Here is a 26,283-nt window from a genome sequence, read left to right as displayed (position 1 = left end):
TCGACCAAGATTTATTTTGTCTCATTGGGTTTTTGTTACTTGGCAAGGTTTTTAATGAGGCAACACCATATGCACTGTTTTAACTTTGACTTGGCACAAGGGGGAGTGTTGAAGGAAAAATACCTTATGTGTGCCTTCGTCAAAGTAACTGACGAGATAGATTAAGGCATTAGTGATTAACGGATGTAACGGCTCAATTAGTTATATCAGTCATTATGTACATTGTTATTACCATTGATTATCGTCATTATATACGTGCAATTACCGTTGAAATTCACCTCTATATAAAGAGGGTTTCTAATGAGAATGAGTAGAACTTGTTCCATATCATATTTTTGTAACATATAATAAATTATATATAATAATTTTTTTCACCCGATGAGGATGATGATTGAAATACCATACCCCTAGTATTCGATTTAAGAATTTGAATACTGGACCCTCATCCCCCCTTATCCGTTTATCCCCATATTTTTCCCTATTAAAGTCGAATCCCTGGATACTCAACCTGGGGATTTTTCCCATCCCTAATTAGGACGGACGCCGCCTCCCCTAACAGCAGCAAGATGAGGATGGAGGCCGCCTGCAGGAAGATGAGGACGGACGCCCCCTCCCCTAACAGCACCAAGATGAGGATGGAGGCCGCCTCTCCTGAGTGCAGGAAGATGTGGAGGAACGCAGCATCCGCGTGCAGCAACAAGATGAGAACCGAGGCCGCCTACCCGAGCAGTAGAAGTAGGATGAGGTTGAAAACCTCTGCTAGCAGCTCTAGCAGTAGGAGATCGAGGATGGATGCCACCTCTGCTGGCATCTGGAGGATGAGGACGGACGCCGCCTCTGCCGGTAGCTGGAGGACGAGGACGGACGCCGCCTCTGCTGGTAGCTGGAGGATGGACGCCGCCTCTGCTGGCAGCTGGAGGATGGACGCCGCCTCTGCTGGATGCAGGAGGACGAACGCTGCCTCCGAAGCATACGGTGGCAACAGGAGGACGAGGATGTCTGCCGCCTCCGCTGGTAGAAGGGCCGCCGCGTACCCTGCCAGTAGATGGTTGCGGGATGTTTTGCCCGGTTATGAATGGATCCTGTATGTGATGGGAGAAATATAAAAATTGAGGAGAAAAACTGTCCACAGTTGGGTACAATTTACAAATTACAGTGGAAGTAGGTGGATTAGCAGGAAAAATCCTAATTACACAAGGAAAAAAGTTTAGCCAAATGTGAATTACCTGAAGCAACTGGGATGCAGATGGCCTCAAATCCTGTTCCCTGCCATGGGACCAAAACAATCATAAATTCTAGTTACAAATAACAGAGCTACCTCTCTCGTAATCTACATGTTGAATATCAATTTTACTCCTATTTCCGACCCATAGTATGGATAAGTAAAAGAGAATTATTGCAACTCTTATTAGTACTGCAATTATACTAGGTTGTATATAGACAACAGACAACGGTGAACAGCACTAGCTTACCTTTGCAAACATCGTCTCAAAAATTGTTTCAGATCAGAAGAAAGATTGTAAGGGATTGTAGGAACAGAATCCGATTTGTCCATATGTTTGAGAAATGAGTCCTAAAGAATGATTCGTTAGTGGAAACATATCGGAGAAAACATTTTCTTGAACTTATTCAAAAATTAAGCAGAATTATTTACCCCTGCGTGGTACTTTCGCCTCCAAGGATCCTCTCCAGTGGCCATCTCAATAACAGTGCACCCAACACTCCATATATCAGACTTATAAGTGAATCTAAAGAATTTATTCTCAAATGTCAGTGTTTAATAGTTCTACAGGAAATAATAAACACTAAATAGATAAGGCAAAATTGTATTCATCACCGTTAAACTCTATCAAGGACCACTACTAATTAGCCTAAGATACTGGAAGTATGCTATAGGATCCAAATACCAAACTTTGTTCATCAATTGAAGTAACTGCGATTCCTTTTTCAAATGAAATCTCATGAAACTTATTTATCACCAGAAAATAAGCTACTAACTGTCATTCACTTGATAAACATAACTGGTAGTGGGACACAATGTTGGGACTTATATTTTTACTGGGCTGTATGATTTCACAAGATTTTCAGGAATAAGTACAAGACTTTTCCATCACGAAAAAACCAATAACATCACATTCTTTAGCACAAGAAATGGAGAGATTATACGTTTGCAAATAACAAGCTAGAAGTCGTTCATAGAAAACATCACTTAAACTCTTTAATCATGTTCCACATCCTAGTGAAGTAGGACAATGAGAGGATGGGTATGACTGGTTATGCTTATGGTCATGCTGAGCTTTTGGAGTAGAGGTCTTGGTAACTGGAGAAGATTTAGGAAAAGAGTCTTAAGATGCTGTCATTTGAAGGGAAACAGAGAGACATAAATCACAGGGAGGAGAAGATTCAACGACACTCAAATTCCACTCATTCCGTTTGTGACTTGCCTTGCAAAAGCGGCCTTATATAGAGGCTTGAAATGCATTTTCCATACAGTCCTCAAGTACCAAAAAGAATTGTTAAAAAGAAGAGACCCTTTCAGAACTTAAGGACATTGTATTTACCCCGACTCAAATAGACTGTTAATAGCAGTAGACCCTGGACTGCTCTTGAAGTCTTGATACAACTTAACATCATCTCAAATATCGACTCGTGATTGGTAATCTTTGTGCAACTTTACAGGCCGAGTCTTAAACTATCATGGACACTTCTATTTGGACAAAAAGGCTTTAGCTTTAGAGTTGCGTTAATGATCTTCTCTGCAAAAGGGTACTTCTTTTCTAATCAAGCTGTCGGTCTTGCAGCACATAACCCTCACAAGATATGTTAGACAACTAAAGTTCTCTCCAATCATGAAGTTTAGACCATGGCTGTATTAGAAGATCTACGCTTCTATGATTTTATCAAGTATGTGCACCTTTGCTTCTCCCATAGAAAATTATTTTTTATCTTCTGTGTGACTATGTCCTATATAAAAATTCTTAATACTATAGCAAGATAATAGAGAACTTAAAAATGATATATCATCTCTCACCAAAAAAAAAAAAAAAAAATGATATATCATCATCATCAAATAGCATGCCTGGAATTATGCAGATCCTTGTCAAGGACTTCAGGAGCCATCCAGAGTTGTGCACCCTACGATAATGAACATATATAGTAGAAGTGACAACACAAAATAAACACTTTAGATATATATCTATATATGTGAACGAAAACAAATAAAGGAAATGAAAATATGTGCCAGTTAAACCACCTGTTTAGATAGACCAAAATCTGCAAGTTTAATGCATCCATCAGCATCAATAAGGATATTTGCGCCCTGAAAGTTCATATTGTTATAGATATTATCCACTAACAAGTACAGTATTAGGAAAAAAGGAAAAGACCTCACTATATTTGCATATGATGTGCAGATAAAGCAATATACCTTGATGTCACCATGCTTGATTTCTTTTTGGTGTAAATATTGTAGTCCTGACAACAACTGCTGCGTGTATGTTCTTATTTTCTGCTCAAAAGTATTTACAAAATTTAGCATTTAAACACCTGCATATGTAAATTAGGTTTGCATGAACTCACATTCTCACTGAAAGGTCTCTTCATTAATTGTGATGAAATAGATTCGCCATGAACATACTCCAACAGAATATATGAGGTTTCTTCCTTTGTCTCCACACCCAAATATTTCTGAGAAACCACAAACGTCAGAGAAGTGAAAGAGTTCAAGAAGTGAAATAAATTCAAATAAATACAAGAGACTCTACTCACAACAATGTTCTTATGAGACAATTTTGATAGAAGCTTCACTTCATCCAGCTCCCTGATGTGAGCCTACTTATAACAGTAAAATCATTGATCAGTATCATAACCAACTGACAAACAAGACATTAGTTGTCAATTTGTCATATATTCCAAATTTTAGAAAAACTTGAATTTCAGATGTAGAAAGAAGTATACGCTTGGCAAATAGGCAGAAATATCCATAATACACTATTTGGATTGATTTGCAATTGAAAAAGTGGGGAGGGTGGCCTTTGATTGTGTAGTGAATACTTGTGTGACATATATGGTTTTTATGTGGCAGCTTCCTAAGTTTGTGAGTTAGTGATGATGCAAACTCGACTACTGTCACTTCTTTTATGGAGTCAACTTTAAGTTCCAACATCACAATCATCATATCAATGACATAAAGCAGTCTAGAACTCTAGATTGAATTTTATCAGTATCATTCAATTCAAGATAGACCAAAATTACGTTCAAAACCAAAAACTAGATTGAACAATGTAAAACATAAAATTGAACTATAGGACTTAAACCAAGAATTGAATGATAACTAAAAGAAAAGGAGGAAAGAAACTTAACACACCAAATACATTCAACAAGAACAGAGCCAAAACAAATATACTCCATAGCCAAAACCCAGCAAGTAATACAAAATTATGTTTAGAAAATAAATACCTTTTTGACAGCAATAGGGAATCCAGACTGATCTTTGGCCAAGTAGACAGGCCCAGATGAGCCGGAACCGATCAAGGTCAAGTTGTGCTCGTCCCATCGAATCGGAGACTGAGATCCTGTAACTTTGTGGAGAATAGAAGTGAGTACCTCCATTAGGGTTGCTGAGTGAAGTACTCATCTTTGGAGTGGGGATATATACTTGACACTCCCTCATCAACCATCTTCCCTGACATTTCGCCATGCGTCGTCTTGTCCGCCATTGAATATCATTTTTCCTACTCATGGCGTGCTCGGGTCTTCACAAATTAAAAATGGTCAGCATAAAAAATCATAACTTGACTGACTTCCGCTGGCCGCCACACTTCGCTATCACCGGCCAGCCGAGCTCTAACCTCCTCAGACGTAAGCTTCCACATAAATTATTGGTATATGATGGTATTGGCATCCTATACAAAATACATAAAATGGTGACCGGGTGAGCTACCATCTCGGGGTCGGGAGCAATTTTAGGTATGACCCATTCTTTAATGAACCTAACTTCGGTGATAAGGGCTAGTCATCTTAAGGTGACTACAACAAATGAATATGAGACAGGTGTCCATTTTAAAAGGTTTGGCTGTAGTTTAAGGACATAACATGAGGGGTTTTAGGTATTTGACATATTTGTTTATAATTATTGTTGACACTTGTTCATCTCATATTGGTGTTTGTCACCCATAAATGACCATAGTTGGTCACCCAAGTTATTTCTCTCCTTAATAGATGTTTTTCACAAGTTGGGGTTCGAACAAAGGACCTCCTATTATCAGGAGAATCATTGCAGCGTCCGCTCCACTTGCAGCCTAACATGCTTCTACTAGACTAACCCCATTGGGTGGCATCCTATACAAAATAGAAAAAGTGCAAGCAAGGAAGTTCAAATTTGTTTAACACTTATATGATCAGTCTGAAGACGCTAGCATTCAACTTAAAGATGAGGTGATCTGTTTGAATTTTTTTTTCTTCTCTTTTTTTCTCTGGTGATCCTTCGTCTATCCTATTATTTATTATTTCTCATGTCAATCTTGTATGTAAATTTCTAAGTCTAGTCGCTCACATATACAATTTGTTTCTTTTCCATCGGCGTCAGAGATACATTTACAGACCTTGTGCATCTTGATATCGATTGACACCAATGAGTTGTTAAATTTGAGAGTTTTTTCTTGTTTTTTAATTGGGATCCATATTTTAATGTGAATTGTTTTTGTTGGTGATTTCACTTTCAGAACAAATGATATTAATGTGTGTATAAGGAAAATAGGTTTCATGTGTGTGTCTTAGTCAAAGTAGAATAAAAATAGGATTTGATATCAATATTGTAATAAGAACATATGTATTTTCCTTATGTATTGTATCGTCTATATATAGAGGCTTAGCAGGCACGTACAAGGAAACCAGGTAAAGAACATTGGCTCGCAATTGAGCGTGTTATGAAAAATTTGCTTGGTTATTACCCTATTGATCATAAACCCTAAACCCTATGGCTTTTGGTTATTATCCTATTGATCATAGGGAGTGTCCTACAAACCTATATATACCATCATTTGTTGCATGAAGAGTATTACCACAACAACATATTCACCCATCAACTTTCCATCAAAATTCCCCGGAAGAGTCTTGTGTGTTTTAGTCGGCCAAAGAAATGTGTTCTTATGGTGGAGCTTTGAGTTCCTCCGATTTGTGCCGATTGGAGTGAGCCATACAACTTGTTGGTTGGCTTTGTATCCTGGAAGGGACAAGTCAAAAGTCTGGTGCACCGGTGTTATTCTGCAGAAGGCTTGAATCTCCTTAAAGAGAGCGAGATACCCGTGCCTCAGCCTATAATTATCAACAAGCATCTAATTCTTGAAATTATAATTTTTATGGTAATTTCTTGTAATTTCACCCACAAATGCTCACTAGCTTGTTCATTAAAAGTTCTGTATCTTCTGAAAAACTCTTGAAAATATCCAAACAATACACTGAAACACACAGTCACACACACACAAATACATATATCCAACGAGAAGAGGAAGATTGTTATTAGGGAGACCAAAAACATATGAACTTAAGGAACACAAATCGACGCTTACGTACGTACACCTCCTTCTGGAAGCACGTACTAGTATTTGGATCGAGAGTATGAACAAGTGTTGAAATAGATTTGGATTCGGAAGTGCTGGACTTGGAATCAAGACAAGAACTGCAGGATGTGCTGGAAAAATTTAGGGGACGAGAACTCGGTTCGGACACAGAAGTGACACCGGAACCGAAAGAGGAGGAAATGGATTCCGTGTAATTGGTACCGGAAGTTGATCCAATATTGGAACTAAGAGTTAAACTGAAAGGAACTGCGCCGGCGGTTCCATGTTGAAGTCCAAAGGCTTGGTTAGGTCGACTCTGCATTATAGGAGGTTCAACAGTAATAGGTGAAGGTTCATCAGCAGCTGCCTCAACTCCTGAAATGCCATAATGATGATCTAGAATCAACCTAGCAGCAGCTGCAGCTGCGTAATTTGGTGAAGGTGAGCTAGAATGTAGTACTTCAGCAACTAGGCTTTCCCTCGGAAGTAGTTGAGTAGGTCGGACGTCGAATGTAGGGTTTAAGAATGGATGCTGCATGTATCATGAAATATGTAAGAAATTTATTAATGAACATGAAATAATTCGTTTCTCTATTCATTTTTAGGTATATGGAGTGCTATATAAGTATATATAATATGATGCGACTCATGTCTTTCATTATTTATTACGTTAGGTAATTCTTCAAGTAATACATACATACCTACGATTGTTAACAAATAAAGCACATGATACAACGCAATATATAAAGTGAAATTTGTCTCACCTGAAGCAAGACAAATGTGGCTAGCCTCGAATCTTCTTGTTGTTCCCTGTCATCCATGAGAACAAATTGTAATTAGGGAGGGTTTGCCTAAATGTCGAGCACCGTATGTAAAATTGTAAACCTTAAAGATCAATGCAACTTTTACAAGATGGTTGATGTATCTACGAGATTTTATTTCACTTAATTGATTGATTAAAGATAAATTGTCCTTAGCATACCATTGTAGACAGTCTTGCAAAAAGTCTTTCGCATGAAAAGAAAATTTCTTAGGCAAAAGATAATTCGACCAGCTCTCTCTACTCCATGGATCCTTGCCACTGGTCAGCTCAATCATAGTGCACCCAACACACCATATATCAGCAGATCTGAACACATAAAACTTGATCAATTAAGGAGATGATACGCTAAAAGTTAGCATGCATGTCTGAAATGAGGTTAAATAAAATCGTGCTTACAGGTCGAGATGGGGCGGGGGTTGAAATATTTCAATAGCATGTCTGTATGCGGATGAAGACTGATTCCCCACAAGATTCGACTACAATATCAATACACCAATCAGTTAGCTAGATTGATAAAATAGTCTGAAATTTACATCTAAAATCAATTAGTCATAGGTGGAATGACCAAATACCTTATAAATTTATAGGCAATGTCTCATATCCCTCATGTGGGATTAATATTTTAACATAAATTATACATATCTCAACATAGATGATACATATGTGTGTGTGCGCGTGTGTGCATGTGTTATATCGTAGAGACATTGTCACATAGTATATAGCTAGAAATGATCAATTACATGTGCTGATAGACCAAAATCAGCGAGCTTAATGTCTCCAGAAGCATCGACCTGGATATTTGCTCCCTGCAGAAAGTTAATATATCATGTTAGTAACTTAGTATATTCCACTTAGAAATAAGGAAAAGCGTAAAGATCTGTTTATATATACATGCCACCAGGTTTAGGTGTAATTAAGGACAGATCAGATACCTTAATATTTCCGTGCACAGTTTTTCGTTCATGTAAATATTTTAGTCCCTGCAGCAACTGAATGGTGTATCTTCTTGTTCTCTGCAAGAAAAAAGAAAAGTTGTTAAATGACGTGTAATCAACAAACAAGTATATATAGTTTGCTTGAACTTACGGTCTCGTTGAGCAGTACTGCAAATTTGTTAAAGAGTGATGTGCCCCAGAATTCCATCAAGATAAACAAAGTTCCCTCAGCTCTCCTCGTTCCCAAATATTGCTACGAAACCCCCAAGTGTAAGAAAAGGGATAGAGTATATTAAAAAAACACACCCCGATTAATTACTAAACTGAATCTCGCATCTAAAACGAGATTGATTAATTTACATCCTAGTTAATATATAGCTTCAAACAGATGAAAATAATGATGATTGGTACCTCTTACTTACAACAATATTTGGATGAGACAGCGATTGTAGATTCCTCACTTCATCTTCAAGCATCTTAATCTGAGAACAGTCATAGCATCGTAAAATTTACAACCATCTACTGGTCAGCAGATTAAGTCAACTAGAGCTGGCTGGGCATATAGCTAGATTCCGGTTTTTAGATGTACTTGGAAGGAATGTGTAATAATGCAAGAAATTAAGAACTGCATATATATGGATATCAATATCACTAATCACTCTCTAATGAATAGTACTCTGGAATGTTAATTGCATGTACAATTAATTAATTAGTAAACACAATTCCGCATATTCAATTCAAACCTGGTTTTCTTTGGAACCATCTTCTGGAATTGGAATCTGAGAAAGAACCAAGAAATAGATCGCGATCAAAAAACTAGTTTGAAGTCATTGAGTGGACTTGGTTCGTTGAAAATTCAAATTAAGGGTAACCACAAAGAAGTGAAAGAAGTGAGGCATGATCAAAAAAATTAAATAGACAATTTTGAAGTTTTCATTTGGCCAAGACCTGCAAAGATCGATCTCAACAAGAAAATGAAAATTCAAACCAAACATGGGAAGAAGAACTGAGATATCGATTCATCACCCTAACAAGGAAACAACTCCGCACAAAATAACAATCCATGTAAACTCAACAAGAACAAAGACGTCTAAAATGAAAAGAATACAAAGTCCCTATTATATCCCAAGAGCTAGCCAAGTAAATGCAAACAAAACAACAGATAATAAACACTCTAGAACAGCGGAAAAGCAAAACAGAAGTACTCAACGTACCTTTTTAACAACGATAAATTTTCCGGAATCATGTATTGCCTTGTACACACGGCCGCCGATCCTTTCTATAACACGGAAGTCCAACTCGAATTCGTTTGGAGGTGTTGGGGGTTCTGAGAGCTTTGGAAGCAAAGATCTGAACATCTGGATATATATAATTATCTAGGTTTTCTGATGCAGTACGCACTACTGGTCTTTGGTGCTGCGATCGATATGATATATAGCTATATATGTATGTATATATACGAATATAGATACACACACGTACAGAAGTACTGGTGACTCCCTGATCAAGCATACGCGTTAGTTTGACTGATCGAGCTGGGAGCTTGTAATATATCATCCGCCAATGACTAATCATGCATCATTTCACTCGTGGGCGGGTTCCAATTGCAACTTCAAATCAAACGACCACTAATTAAAAAATCATCACAATTTGACTGATTGCATAGAGATTGGAGAAAAGGCCATTGGAACATAAGTCTCTAATAAATATTTGTCGCTGATTGTACATATATGTTTCTAGAGGGAATAGCAGTAAGCACGCTAATCCTAATTTCCAACTAATTTCATCATATTTAAGGTCGTCTTTGTAAGAGTAGCAGCCTAAAAGGAATGTTAGATGACCGGAGATTAGAGAGAAAACACATAGCCGGAATTAAAAAAATTACGAGGTGAAGTTAGAGAGAAAACGCAAGCTGATACATCACCACAATGTTGAGCAAAGGCCACACATTATGTGTGGGCAATAAGGGTGTTGCATAGGGCCAGGCATAAAGCGTGAAAAAAAAAAAACAGTCAAATTGACCCGAACCGGTCAGGCAGAGCCAGGTTTTTATCCGATCCTGGCTTCTTTTATGACCAGTCCGGTCCGGTTCTTGTATTTGCCGATCCGGTCCTGGGCTGTTAAACTCAGAATTTTCTAAGGCCCGAAAGCCCGATATATTTACATAGCTTACATCTATTGTTTATTGGTGGTTATATGGGTTCTATGATATTAGTATAAGACCAACCACACATGATTTTTTTTGTCAAATCAACCATTAAAAAATATATCCAATTCAGATGTCATCATTCCTTGTCTCTCATGCTTATAAAAAACAACTGTTCTGTCTCATTGAAAAAAAAACTCTCTTTCCCAATTCTCTGTGTGGCAGAAGAAGAACACCCAGAAAAATTAGTTCCCTCTCTCACAAATCAAAACACTTTCCCAAATCTCTCTTTCTCTCCACTATAATCCTATTCAATCTCAAGTTGAAATTCCCTGTTTCTCTCTCAATTTCAATTCAATCCCTCTCAGTGCTAGATCTTACCCAGTCAGACAATTCAAAAAAGCTCCAGATTTCCAGATATCCAACACTCGTTTTTGGAAGCTCTGTGATTTTCATATCGTTAGTCCATGAGATATCTCGTTTTAGTTTTTTATTTTTTCTTTATTTCTTATTGTTGCATTTGTTTTGGTTTTGATTTGACGGCAGTGGTTGTGTCGGTTTCTGATTTTGATAATTTTGATAGGAATGAATTGAGAGAGATGGGATAGTCGATTGAGTGAGAGTAGAGGGATCAGGGATTGCATGAAGAGGGGAGGGAATTGGCGCAAGTGGGAGAACTTTTTGGAGAGCTAGGACTTGATTCAGGTCGAATCGGCGGCGACCGACGACGAACTGGAAAAAAGCCCGAAAACTGGTAAGACCGGCTCGGTTTATGCCGGTCCGGGCTTGTTCCGATCTCGAAAATTTTTACTGCAAAGACCGGGCTTTGGAAATTGGTTACCGATCTGGGACCATGCCCAGCCCTAGTGTTGTCATTCCCATATATGTGGCATATATGTGACAATTGGTGGAGTATAAGGGGAAATTGCCACATATATGGGAATTGCAAGTTTGCAACAGTACTCTTATTGCCCACATGTGATATGTGGCATTTGCTCAATATTGTGGTAGTGATAGCTGTATTCTCAATTGAAAAATGGGTCAATACCTACTATCCCTAATTTTAAGAACTTTATTCCTACAAAAAAAAAAATCTGATTTTTAAATTCCTACCGGTCAACTAAATAAAGAAAAAGACGAAAATAATCCTAAACCCTAAACGAACCTCAACGCCACACTTACTCTCAGAATCACGAACTCTCTCTCTCTCTCTCTCTCTCTCTCTCTCTCTCTGATCCGCTCTCACTCGTCGTGCACTATGTTGTGCTCCGCTAGGTAAATCCTCAATCTCTCTTCCAACTTGAGAAGACTAGCAACTACATTTGTCGAAATCTGTAAAATCTAGGGATTTCGTTTCAAATTTAGGGTTCTACTAGGGGACAACAGGTCTCCTATTAGGCAGTAGAGGTAAGAGGACCATATTGGGGGCAGTAAAACCTTCCTATTGGAGGACGTAGGACTTGTTCAATTGGGGGATATAGGGTTCTTAATTTGAACCACATTTTGAGTTTGTTTTTGATGCTCTGTGTTGTAATTGGCGTAGTAGAGGTTCCAATTTTGCCTTGTGGGAACTGGATTATATCAGTATAGGACCCTATTGGGGGTAGTAGGACCCTCTATTGGGGACAGTAGGACCATATTGGGGACAATAGAACACTATGTTCGGGGCAATATGACAGTGTATTCGGGGTAATAACACCCTTTGTTGGGGGCAGTAAAAATCATATTTCCTTTACGTATTTCATTGGTCTATTTGGTACTAATTTAATAATCCTCCTTCTCAGCGTGAAGCCAAAACGAAGAAGACAATCCTCCTCTTATATTGAGAATGAAGAAGAAGAACATGAAGTAGAAACGGGGTCAAAGAAGCAGAAGAAGATACAAAATCCTCCAAAAAAGCAAAAGACGGAAAAAGTGAAGAAGAATATGCAAAAGAAGACGGAGAAGAAGGAGAAGTAAAGGAGTGGAGTTATACCAAAAATAGAACAAAAATGCTCGCTTGTCAATTTTTACAAAGTAGTTAAGAAGGTGAAGCTGAAAGCAAAACTTCAAGTATGGGATGTGCTACAGAAAACTTCATTTTGGCTGATGATATCGCCAATCTATCACTTTAATGTGCAAGAAAATCATATTATCAAGCATACACGCAACCTCGAGGACAAGAACAGGGGGAAAAGTCAAATACAGGTTCGATCTATTAACAGGTTATATTGGCGGCAATATGACCTCCTATTGGCATGGGGACACAGTAGGACCATGGAATATAACTAAGTGCAAAAGTCACACATTATAGGTTCTATTGAGGGCAGTAGGACCCTGGAACATAACTGGGTGCTACATAATAGGTTCTATTGAGGGCAGTAAAAGGTCTATTGGGGGTAGTAGAACTTTCTATTAAGGGTAGTAGGACCCGTATATAAATTCAAAATTCATTCCATAACACACAGTGATAGACAAGCTACTGCAAAACAAAATGAAAATAAAAATGCCATACACAAACAATGAAACTTGAAAACTAGACGAATATTCAAACCAAAAACACAAAAACTCTGTTACGAATTAAATAACTCAATGAATCCATCCAAACGGAAACATAAACACTGTTACAAATAAGAAAAATTCTAAAAGTTATATAATTCCATAAATTCAAAGAGGTTCAATGTAGATCGCCTTGTTATGATTGCCCAATTTTTGACACCGACCACAACAAATGAGCTTCTTTTCAGTCTCTCCACTTGACTTGAACCTCTTTTTCGTCAGCCTTCCGGGGGGCCTCTTCACATTTGGAGGATTTATGAAGTCATCATTAGCAGATTCAGCAAAAGCCATATCGGCATTACAAAGAGGAAAAAGTGGAACATCATAGCACCTTTTGCAGTAGTCAGCAAAGATATGCGGATCTATAGATGCATAAATATCCTTTATGGTAGCTTGAATTGCAGCAAGAGCATGAGTAATGAAATCATTCAATCTCCCATTTTCTATATGAGCAAGAACAAATACCAAGGTCAACAACATGAGAATACTTCCCTCGAACTTCATAGATATTTGTGGTCGAGTAAACCACATTAAACTGTGCAGCGACATCCATACGTTCTTTCAAACGATCCAGCATTTTAGGAGTAAGTGGTGTGGTCCAGAATTGAGCAGCATCCCTCCTCTCACTCAGGGACAGATACACTCAGTGGGCTTTATCGGCTCAAGCCTAGACAATTTTTTTGGAGAAAAAACACTTCAGTAGCTAAAGGTATATTTACTTGTGCAACCATTCCCCATATCAGGAAAAAAAATAAAAAAAATAGTAAGCAGCTTGTCGGTTTCTCTCGCATATTTATTTGTTATTATATTCTTTTCACTAGCTACATACGACACAGCCGTTCTCCACTTCTCATTTTCTCTTATTATCATTTCTTGCTATATAATCGATCAGCTGCTAAACCCTTAACCATAACCACCAGCGAGAGATCGACGAGTGTGATATCATATCAATGTTGCTCGTTAATTTTTGAATCTCGAATTAGGCTTTTTCTGGTATTGGCCCATTAGGGTTTTCAATATTTTTGTTATTCTCAAATTGGGAATTTGAGGTTGGAGGGTTTCTCGGCGTAATCATGTATTGATATGCGATTAAATGGTAGTGGAATTTGGTGAGGCATTGAGAATTTAAGAATATAAGGCTGCGATTTGGGAATTTGTCGTTAATCATGCATTTATCTACAATCTAGTTGTATACTTGTATCCACGATTTTGCTCTTTATATACTTGTATCTAGTTGTAAACCGTATCAGATATTTAGATTATGCATTACTTATTTGTTCCCTTTGTTGTATACATGAGGGAATGTAGAGTGGAAACTGCCTTTTACAAGATGATTATAAGTTCCAGCCCTTAAAAAAAATAAAAAAAAAAAATACAGTCCTAAAATTAGCCTAGACATGATTTGGATCCTGGATCCGCCACTGTTCTCACCCATCTGATTCATTAACTTTATCTTAGTCTGATCAAACATACCATATGTTGGCATCTCACGCTCTTCAGAAAACCAAACATTAAAAGATTCAGTCATGTTATTAGTCATAATCTCATAACGTGATTCAGGGAAAAATAGGCAGCAACAATTTTCAAGAGGCATATCTGTAATAATCTGAGTATTTTAAAACAAATATATATACACTATATATTTGTTGTAAAATACTTAGAGTATTACAAATATCCCTCAGAAAATCATCTATAATATTTGCACCACCAATTTCTCTAAGACTTCTTAAATACAAACGGTATTGCTCGGGGGAAGATGCAAATGCTAACTCAAAAAACTTATTCTTCACATCAAATTCACATTAGCACTCACTTCAACATATCTATTCATCAAATTGGCCAACAAATGCATGTAACAGAACAAGTGAGGATGACCGGGAAGTACCTTTTTGAAAGAACCGAGTAATTCAGTACCGCGAGCACTCATAAATGTAACCACTCTACTTTGGGATTCCAACAAATCCTTCTAGTGCCAAAAGAAAAAACACCAATTATCTTCACTCTTAGAAGAGAAATTTTATTTGGACATCCCTAAATACTAGATACACATCTCATACTTAATACACTACCAGTTAGATTTATTATTTTAATATTTTACTAGATACACATCACTAAACTTCTTAAAATACCCTTAGTGACAATACACAACATATTCTCTAAATACACATCCCTATTTTAAATCTACGACTCAATTGTTTTCAGAAAAAAGAGAAAAAACAAACTGTTTATCAATTGAAGCTATAACATTCACTCATATGACTAGAAGAATTTCATATTAATGAGATTTTTCTCAAACGGTTTCATCTTTCCTCGAACTGTTTCACCTTGTTAAGATCTTCCTCGACTAATTTTCTCTTATGGGTTTTCCTTGACAAAATTTCTTCTCAAGAAAGAAGCCTTTTAACTCGTATCAATTTCAAAAATATTTGCACCTACCGAGTAAAAATAAAACAAGACAATACATCACCAAAATTTTTAACGAAACTTTCAACATGAGAATGCTTAATTCTGCGTACATGAGAATGCTCAATCATGCATAAGCGTAACACTAAATTGATCAATTATTAAGAATAATTGCATAATATTCATATATGTCAAAAATATTGGTACTCAGCTCAAGCTAAAAATTAAAAATTTAATATTGAAACAGCTCAACTAGATTTCTTTATTTTTATATGAATGTCTCATTTGGTAATTTTACGTATCCACAAAATTTTATATAATTTGTATGAAAAAAGAGATGTGTATCTAACAATTAGAGGTGTGTGAATAAAATTTATCCTCTCAGAATCACATACACACATGGCCAAAGGAAAGCAACATACACAGAATAAAAAAAAACATAAACAAAAAAGTCATCATATATATTGGGGGCAGTAGGACGTCTACTGGGGGTAATAGATGATTGCAACATACCGCTGCACCCTAATGGGAGTGTGCCGCTCCACACTTTCAAGACAAATACAAACAAGAGCACATAACCAAGAAAAAAAAAGATGAGACAATAATTTACCTTTATCTCCAGTCCTTCCAGTTACACAAATGATGGTCCTTTTGTAAAAACTCTTACCAAAAATGCCACCGACATATACTATAGGAAGACAGAACTTAAAACCTCAGTACAACATGCATAGGCAATAAAAAACCTATGGAATTGGTTGGTCAATAGATGCACTTCCAAGACAAAAACTGAACCGGGGTTACTCTCTAAAACAACTTCCTTAAACCAAGATAACATGTTAAAAGAGAATCAACCTCATATCCATAAATCATATCCCTAGCACTTTGCTTTGCTTTCCAAACAACCTTGTATGATATCTCAAAACCATAAGCAGCCTTCCTCTTTATCTGGATATCCCTTGGCTTCATTGACATATTGTAGCTAATATCCTCTTGACAACTTTAGACCCTAATTTATCATGCTTTTTCTGGCGAAGAACGCTTTTGCAAGTGTGTACATTGTTCAAGTCATCAATAAAAAAACAACCATTTACAGATTCGGAATGACCAGCAACATGCCATTCAAATTTTTCGATTCCCACGTTGCTGCATATTGCATGAATTCTATACCAAGGTGAAGCCAACTTCAATTGCATATTTGGGCAGCTTATCTCGAAATTCAGAGGCACCGCCATGAAACTTCTGCCCTACACATTGGATATAACTACCGCACTCAATTGATAAGTAAGGCTTCGACACTTTAGATCTATATCCCTCAATCAAATAATCATCTTCATCGAAAACAGCAGAGCAGCTATCTTCACATAGAAACAGAAGTTCTCTTGCTGAAACCTTCATAATTCTTCTCCACAATAATATCAACACAATCCAAATTGTATATCTTAGTACCAATAAACAACATTTGAAAATCATTGTCATTATGCAGGAAAGAGAGAGGAAAACCAGGAAATGAAAAATGAAGCTCAATAACATCACTTGCAGACAACCGAAACCTTTCACAAATATACTTGAACAAGTATGCATAGTTCATACGTTGATGAATAAAGAACATGTCTTTTCCAGAATAACGACACCTAACAGCCAAAGAACTATTCACATTTTTGTAAAAAAATAAGAAAAAACAAACAAAATAACATTAAAAAGGAGTCGCATACTGCCCCCAATAGGGGTATACTAACCCTAATAGGGGGCCATCCCCAGTAGGGTGTGTAGATATGAGTCATATGATATACAATACAAAAAACCACAGAGAAACTGAATTCACACAACACTAAGGTTGTACAAACGATATACTACACAATACTCAAACAAATTCAAAACAGAAACTAAAATTCATTTGTACTCACACAAATTGAGAACACAAATAAATCGAGAGCAGGCAAAAATTAACAGTACATCAAAATCAAATTCAAAATCAAGTTCAAATGCAAATCAACAAAAAGGAATCAAGAAGATTACAAAAACGAACCGAGGCATATCGCTTAATATGAGATCCATCGCAAAAGAAATTGAGATTAGAGCTCTCGATCAAACCAGAAACAGAGCTTCGAGCCTATTGAACCAAAACTAGAGCTTCGTCTACCTATCACACAAGAATCAGAGCTTCGAGTCCAACACTTTGCCTACCTATCACACTAGAACCAGAGCTCAAGCTCAAGCCGAAGCTTCTCTCTCATAGAAATTCAAATATGAAAAAAGAGTGGCATAACAGATCGATAGGTAGTTAGAAGAACAAGGGTATTATTGTCATACAAAATATGTAAAAGTTGTCATATTTTGTTAGTGGGAATAGATCCTTAAGACTCTATGAGTTGATGGGAATATTGGAATTTGATTTTGTTGGTGGGGGAAAAAAAATCTTTAAAATCAGGGCTAGTGAGTATTTGCTCTTGAAAAAAATGGTATAATTAAACACATAGTTGGCTTTTTAAGATCTATGAGGAAACAAAGGATGCGTATATTAAATCCAATTATTTTTTTTAACGTAAATAGATAATTTCATTACTTATCCATGACCAAAAGGCACTTACAACAATCATCGTCTTGCGTTAAAGAGCTCTAATAACAACAATTGACGGATACCACTAAACATGTTTAGTTCAATTGAGCCTAAACAATAGAACACTCACCTCACTACCTAACTCTCATTGAATAGTAGACCTAGTCACCTAGAGACAACAATTAGTGTACAACTAGAAATATTAAGAATTAAACAGATGAAACCAGAATTCCAATGCTAGACTTGGACCTTAAAAATCACTGGAAATCCCAAGAAAGCTCTATTCCTATGCAAGCCCGTCTAAAGCACTAAGTGAATAGTGAGGGTGCCAAGATACCCTCCTATCAATCCATGCCTTGGGGCCCAGCAGTCTCACCCGCCCAGGCCCATAATGCAGCCCCTAAAATAGGCTCAGCATCAGCAACCTCAGCGAACCATGGCCCAAGCCAAACCCGCAGTTAGACCACCGACCACAACTAGCGCAGATCTGTCGCGAGCACAGCTCTGACATCACCTTGATCTAGATCTGTTATCACAAGCCAAGCCTGATCCACCTGAGAGACAACCATCCCGGACAACGTCGTAATCACCTTGCAACCGCCGCCCTCCTTTGGACAAGACAGCCTCATCGTTGCACCTCTGATCCTGATCATACTCGACTTCCATTGAGTCCCAGCAAGCAACACGATCGGCACCACCGAGAGCCGCGTCGTCATTAAATTCCAGCATTGAAAAAACCATCACCCACAACACGATCAAAGAACCTACCAAGCCGGAGCCTCTTGCCGCCATGGTGATCCTCATCAAGAAACCTCCCAACGGCGCCGCCCACCGAAGCACGATCGACTCCCAGCCCATATGGGAGGTGCAGCACCGCCAGTCGAATCCTAAGTTTCGAAAAAAAATAAAACTCTCCGCATAGTACGGAGCCTCAAATATGAAATCCAACCATATTCGTATAAAAGGTGGAGAAATACAGACAAACTAGATATTTTCTACTCATAAGAAAAAAACAATCATATGTTTATTTTTTTTAGAAGATTCTTGTCATAAGGTACGTTGTTTAATGAACATTTCATGCAAGGCTTTTAAATGTCATTCATGCCAATCAATGGCTAATAATTCCTACAAGTCTCCAAACCTCGGTAGTAAAATCAAAATATTCAAATAGATGATCAATAGTTTCATTATCATTATCATTATCCCATAAAGGATAGCTATTATCATCAATAAGGCCAAACCTTGATAATCCATCTCTAGTTTGAAGTCTTCCTCTAAGCAATAACCACCAAATAATTTCACTTTCGGTGGGTCATCAAGCTTTCATACTTTACTTATCAAGTCAATTTGCTGGTGTTTTACCAGCTCATCATGTTGTAGCTAGCCATGTTGCAGATTTTTCATTGGCTCATAAAGGTCCCCAAAGATATTCATCTTGTTGATGAGACACCGCATGGGATATGGATTCCATAATTTGTTTAACAACCTTCGATTCAAGAACCTACAAAACTTTGGGGAAATTCCAACAACCATTAATAACATAGTCAGACACTGGTTCATCTAGATTTAAGGTGCTCTTGTTGCTTTCAGGAACCAAATAATGTAATAAAGAAAACTCATAGACCTAATTGAAAATCTAGAATTTAATATTCCTGTCATCCCCTACCCATCTCATAAGGTTAAGAACGAGCCTCTTTGCATCAAGAATGCCTTTCAATGTCAAAGAGCTGTAAAACATATATAACAACTTATGGTTTCGCATGCGCATTCTCTTTCAGGTACGTCACCAATATTTTAAAATAAATAGAGTAGCCAATGATATGCTTTTTGTTAAATGACGTTTGTTATACAAAGGTTTACTTGAGAGTCTTGTGAATTGTGATTATCCAGAAATGTTCTTTTCATGCTTATTGCACTAAAGGGTTTTGGATAATATTCCCCATGTATTCTGAAGTTTCAATAAATATTGAGACTTGAAGACAACCGTACTAGCCCTATTTAAAAAATAAAAAAAATGACTTTCCATAATAAAGAGCTGGATTGTAAAAGTAAAATGACAATTGGAATGGTCTACTCATTTCATTCATTAGAGATCCTCTTTATCTAGAGGCTGATTACAACGATAATTAATTACACACATAATGACAATATTCAATGGTAATAATAACGTACATAATGACTAACATAACGAATTGAGCTGTTACATCCGTTGATTAATAACTTCCTAAATTACTCTCGTTAGTTAGTTTAACGAAGACACACTTATTGTATTTTTCCTTTTACATGACTTACTTTTTATCCGCATTAAAAAAAAAAAAACTTTCCTCAAATACTTTTCCCTGATTATTTGAGACCATTATTTATCTTGATTATTTAAAACTTTTGACATAAGACGAAGGCACAATTAAAGTATTTTTCCTTCGACATGGCTTACTTTTTATCTGCATTAAAAAAAGGAAACTTTCCTCAAGTACTTTTCCCTGATTATTTGAGACAAGGAAAAAAAATTCGGTGATTACGAAAATTTCGACCCTCCAAAATATGAAGATTTCAACGGAATTTTCGGGGAAATATCGATTGTAGTAAAAAAATGAGAAAATTGATGGAAATTTGAAGAAAAACAAGGAAATTTTAAACCAAACTTTAAGAGATGTTTGTTTTCTATATTATGTACTATATTTGAAATGAAAACATTGAATAGACATTGTTCTATTGGGAGTTGTAGTAAGTTAAGGTGAAAAATTTAGTGCTGAACCGTTAATAATTCTTAAAAGTTTACTTTAAACATTTTTTTTTTTATGGCTGGAAACCCAAAAGGAGGCTAGGTCATCACGTCTTATATACATATGATACATTTTACATGGAATTACATGAGTGTTTTAAAACCACGTAAAAGACTTATAAGGTATAAAATTTTCACTAGTATTGGTTGGAAATATCGGGATTTTTCGGAAATATCAGGAGATATCAGGAGTTTCGGACGAGAAATTCTTGGGAGGAAAAAAATATATTACTAGATAAAAAAACGAAAATTTAGACTAAATAACTTCAAAACTTTCGATTTTTTCTTTTTTGATTTGGGATATTGTCTTGATCATTTAAAACTTTTGACGCAAGTTATCACTATAATAATAAAGAATGAAAAAGATATAACCTTTTTGTGAGTGCGCACATGTGAAAGGCAACAAACATGGACGTGAAAAACATGGCCACTATAATTCCGATAAGACCTGTACGTACTACTTTTGAGATGTTACAGACAACAGAAACCTGCATGATTGCGGGGGGTGATCTAGGAACTTCCACAATAGTGATCGAACTGCATGATAGAGGGGGCTGGTCTAGGAAGTTTTATAATACAGAACTGTAACTAATTCTTCAGCTCTTCTATATATGCAAAATATATATAATTACCACATTTCGTTCAAATATAACCTTCAAAACACTTACTGATCGAGTTACTGAGCATAAATATTCTGTTCTTACTAACCCTTTTCTTGTTCTTTATGTCAGTGATCATACATTATTGCCAAACATATCTTGTAAGTTACAGCATGGAGATTATGATTGAATTATATAATAGATATTATGAGGTTGCCAATCAGTGGAGGCTGTGGAGACCTTTATACTTGACTTAGTTGACTAGCTAGTATTTATATGAAAGATTATATGTATGAATGTATCACTTGAAGAATGAGAATTCCCTCGGCCTTACAGTACCAGCAGTGATCTTTCTGTCTTCTGCATGCTGTAAGTTTCATCTGATTGATCTAGTAGAACTAACGAGCTCTGGGAAATGAATTATACATCTCGATCTCTAGCTACTGTCTGCAGGTTTAGTAATTAAGGCTTAGCTCATGGCTTCATGGTACATGGACTAGACTGGAGTTTGCTACATAATTCTCTGGCTTTCAGTTTGATCACTATGTATGCATGGAGTTGATTTATTTTCTGCCTCAAGTAATTATTGATAAGTTTATTCTCCCCGCTGGGTGTTATTGACAGTTAACAATCTAGCTAGCTAAGAGGATCTGGTCATCATGGAGCAAGCCAATGATATTGAGCAAGGGTTAGTTCCTTTAACCTTTAAAGACCTTTAATCTTCGATATCTTCAAAGAAGAGGCCGGAAGTTGTATTTGGAAGCAGAATGTCGATATAGCTAAATGTCGTCTGATCCTTATATATTTCTTGATATATGATTCCCATTTTTGTCTTGTTGGAACCCAGGGATGGAGGACATAAGAGTACAATTACTACAAAAGAGCTAGAAGAAACTCTTAAAAAGCATAATGAGCCAAGAAATAGATGGAATGCAATCTTTACAATATCATGTGCAATTGCAATCTTCATTGATCCTTTGTACTGTTACGCTCCTGTGATCCACGGCAAGTGCTTGGAACTGCACCAACGTTTGATGTGGACGTATATTGGTTTACGATTAGCCGTCGATGTCTTTTACGCAATCGACCTGGGTAAATGGTGGTCCCGAAGTAAGAAGACAAAAGTTCTATATCTCATTTTGGTTTCGCTTCCCCTGCCAGAGGTAAATTAAGCAAGAATTGTTTTAACGGCTGACACGAGCTTCTGAGATAAATCATATACTGTATATGCTTATTAGAAGAGTGCATGAAAACATAACGAGAAGTACGAATGATAGATTCTTATCATTAGCTTAAAATTGCAAAAGTCGAAATAAAGGCAGGGTTTTCATTCGATTTAATCAAATTCTTCAATTGCCTAATTGTACATATAATGTGTGTAGGGACTGTTACTCTCCTCTATATGCTCGGAATTACTATTATATACCTGGGATCCTACTTATGCTCTTATAATCACGACTCCAATCCAATATTCCTTACGAATTTATCACATGTACGTATCCTTGAGGCGGCGACGTCCTATCTTTAAGTCTGGAATGGGAAAATGGCTTACAGCTGTAATGGATTACCTTCCCTTCGTCCTTGCTTCTCATGTAAGTTCTGATCCTATATTCTTACATATCTTGGGGTTTGGGTGTTTATATCGTTCACTCACTTTACATGATTGAACTTAAGGTAACATTTAGTTAATTCATGATGAATATTAGTACGCTCTCCGCTATTTGGTTTCTATAGGATAGACCATATATATACAATGAGTCAACACATGTCTTCTTCCTAATAAGTAATGGAATAGATGCGCATGAATGAGTTATACTGCGGGATGTAAAATTCACACACCTCAAATTGTAACCCACACACCTATTTTTTATTTTTTTATAATTATTCTCATATAAAGACAAAATTTAAGTTACTAAAAATAGAAAGTGCATGTGTGGATTACAATTTGACGTGTGTGGATTTCACTTCCCTATATTTTTCTTACAGCCAGTTTAATTTTCATTATCAAGAACATAAAGTTTACGTATTATTTGTATAGTTAGCTCAGTCCATGCCCATTTGTATTAGAGTTTCATATAATTCTTGATGTCTGTAACTTGTTCTTAAGTCTTTAATTAACTTGTTTCTAACTTTTCATTATATGTCTTTTTGAATAAGATCTGGCCAAGTAAACACTGAATGGACTCACATTAGTTAGACATTAAGGTTTTCCTTTCCATGCATGAATACAAATTAATTCCTGATTACTAAACGAATTCTTGATTATTAATTAACATAATTATATGTATGATATATCATTCAGCTATTTGGAGCTTTATGGTATCGTCTTGCTGTTCAGCGACAGATAGATTGTTGGAAGTCACATTGTGAAAAGCTCCTCCTGCCGGTCACTAAGCAATGTAAATCTATAAGCAGTCGAGATTTTTTCTGTAAAACGATGTCCTCATTGAACACCAGCGATATCTCTATATGGGATAAATTATGTCATCCGGTTAAAGAAGCAAATCCAGAAGCCTTTGATTTTGGTATATATCTCCACGCTCTTCAGTCTAATGTGACAAGTTCAACACATGCCGTGAAAAGAATTTCTCAATCTTTTTGGTGGGCACTTCGAAATCTGAGGTTAGTATACAGTAGACCATCAACTGAATTAAAAAAAAAAAAAAAAACCTAATACAAATCAATATTTGGTGGTCATCATCATAATAGATGGGAAACGCTGAAACCAAAGTAACACATACATGACATTTTGTTTTACATTACGATATGTAATAAGTAATAGAAGTCTACAATGATGTTTTGTCTTTTATATATATATACGCTACTGTGTTTACGGTATGATTGATGATTTCATTTTTACAGTTCCTTTGGTTCAAACCTCCAGACTAGTCTGTATACAATGGAAATCTTCTTGTCTGTGTTGATATCTATAAGTGGCATGGCGTTATTTTTAGTATATCTAAATGCACGGGTACAGGTTAGTACTGATCATCATATATAATCAAAAACGTTAACTAGGTTGTCATAATTATATTTCTTATATATCGACTGAATCAAATTATATGCAGGAGTCACAAAAGATACTAATGGAGTCTAAATCAAAAAAGAAGACGCAGTTGCTGAAACCAGATATAGATCTATGGTTATACAAAAATAACATCCGATTTCAAAAAGATAACATCCAAGAGGATGAGGATCTGAAGAGACTCAAGAAAGCCATCATGGAAAACATACACAAACTTGGAGAAAACAATGATATCGATTTGCAAAACATGCTCTCTATTCTTCCCGTAAATGACAAAAAAAGAATCATCCGGTTGCTCTGTTTGGATTCACTAAAGAAAGTAAGTGCTAAATCCTTTCTCTTTATCGATCATGAAGATATAAGTAATCCTTCTCTTCGATCATCATGTACCTAATTAATTTCTCATTCATATATTCCAGTCTAAACAAACATGGTAGTGTTAGTTGGTCATGGTTTAACAATTTCGGCCATATATTATATTATAAATCTCTTTTGAGTTTATCTCAGGTAAACTATTTACCTGGTTCACTAACCAAATTACACACTGATATTCCAGGTGCCTATACTTGAAAATATTCGTGAAAATGTTTTGATAGCAATCTGTCAGCATCTTAAGCCAGTGACATACACTGAAGACAACTACATTGTTCAAGAGGGGAGACCACTTGGAAAGATGATCTTCATCATGCAAGGTCTTGCATGGACTTACACAGCCAGTAACATAATCGGCGAAACGTTAAAGAGAGGCGATTTTTACGGAGAAGAAGTTTTAACTTGGGCATTCCAATCTCTCTCCTTTTCTGGTTTACCCATCTCAACAAGATCTGTTATGTCTCAAGGAAAAATCGAAGCCTTTGCTATCAAAGCCGATCACTTGAAGAGTGTTGTATATAAGTTTTGGTGGCATTTTAGGAAAGAGGTAGGTGTTTCACAGTTGGAGCTCTGGGAGCATTTGGCAGCGTCTTCCATACAAGCTGCTTGGCGCCTCCGTAATGCAAAATCTAAACCCTTGTCTAAGTGGTACAAGATTCCTTATCCCTAAACGGCTGCTATTGCGTTTCAGTTTGCGATCTAATCGCTTTTGTTTGCAATCGTTTGTGTAGTGTGTTGTATTATTTTACACTTTTATAGAACAATATGTACATACGTTTGTGTTTGTATTTGTTTGTGTTATTTGTGTAGTAATTTTCACAATCAACCAATCAATATATTGATCATCGAGCAATGCTAGATGCACCAATTGCTTCACATTTTATATGGCACTATATGGGGCAGGGAGTATATATCACAATTTTTTTTGAGAAATTCTTAAGTAGGACATATGTACAAGCCACGTGATACGTTAGGCCAATCATATCTCTCTAGATTTTTTTTAACTTTATTCCATAAGAGCAAGTCCAACAGGCTTTCTAAAATTTCTGTAAAATAAGGAACCAAAAACCAAAATCTGTATAAATTTTTTGCTCCAAATCCAACAGATTCCCCATTTTAGGGAATTATGCATTTATTACACTAATAAAATATTCAACTTGAGTATTATAACAATAATAATAAAGTATTGTGTTCTTTCCCTTCTCTGATTTCAAGACCTGGACGACATGGACTTCAGAGTTCACTCCCAGATTAAACCAAGATCGAAGATGAAGAAGATGGGTGTTCTAGTCAATCAAAAAAAGAAGAAGATGGGTGTTCTAGTTGTGATGCTGGTTCTGTGCCATATGGCCTCTAATTTGGAGCAGAGTGTTGCCTATTTCAACAATGACTTATTTCACGATGTGATGAGAAATGCCGGATGAAATGTGTCCAGATGATTCTGAAGTTGAGGAGAGTTTGTATTGATTTGACCTTCTGGTCAACTGGCAAAGGAGAAGAGATTAACTAAGTCCTTGGTATAATATCTTGTAATCATGTTATA

General features: G+C 36.5%; 2 protein-coding genes across 2 annotated transcripts; one reads left to right on the top strand and one right to left on the bottom strand.

The window, feature by feature from the left end:
• Nucleotides 1-527: 527 nt before the first annotated feature.
• LOC101305413 lies at nt 528-9,676 on the bottom strand. The gene is made up of 20 exons (XM_004308356.1): nt 9,533-9,676; nt 9,062-9,097; nt 8,741-8,800; nt 8,470-8,571; nt 8,316-8,396; nt 8,124-8,189; nt 7,780-7,859; nt 7,543-7,689; nt 7,325-7,370; nt 6,783-7,092; nt 4,459-4,574; nt 3,769-3,831; nt 3,580-3,687; nt 3,428-3,508; nt 3,254-3,319; nt 3,080-3,135; nt 1,655-1,748; nt 1,473-1,573; nt 1,227-1,266; nt 528-1,082 (listed from the first exon to the last, which is right to left on the bottom strand). Exons 1-20 carry the CDS (start codon nt 9,674-9,676, stop codon nt 528-530), a joined length of 2,352 nt encoding a protein of 783 aa, XP_004308404.1.
• Nucleotides 9,677-21,913: 12,237 nt separating this feature from the next.
• On the top strand, nt 21,914-25,615 carry LOC101293817 (cyclic nucleotide-gated ion channel 1-like). The gene is made up of 7 exons (XM_004306791.1): nt 21,914-22,031; nt 22,191-22,506; nt 22,726-22,935; nt 23,646-23,965; nt 24,206-24,320; nt 24,412-24,687; nt 24,925-25,615. The coding sequence occupies exons 1-7, from the start codon at nt 22,003-22,005 to the stop codon at nt 25,408-25,410; spliced, it is 1,752 nt and encodes a 583-aa protein (XP_004306839.1). The 5' UTR covers nt 21,914-22,002; the 3' UTR covers nt 25,411-25,615.
• The last annotated feature ends 668 nt before the right edge of the window (nt 25,616-26,283 follow it).

Source organism: Fragaria vesca, linkage group LG7 (genome assembly GCF_000184155.1).
Source record: "Fragaria vesca subsp. vesca linkage group LG7, FraVesHawaii_1.0, whole genome shotgun sequence".
Taxonomy (NCBI): Eukaryota; Viridiplantae; Streptophyta; class Magnoliopsida; order Rosales; family Rosaceae; genus Fragaria; species Fragaria vesca.
The sequence above is the reverse complement of the archived record's forward strand: the minus strand, read 5'-3'. Positions and strand labels throughout refer to the sequence as shown.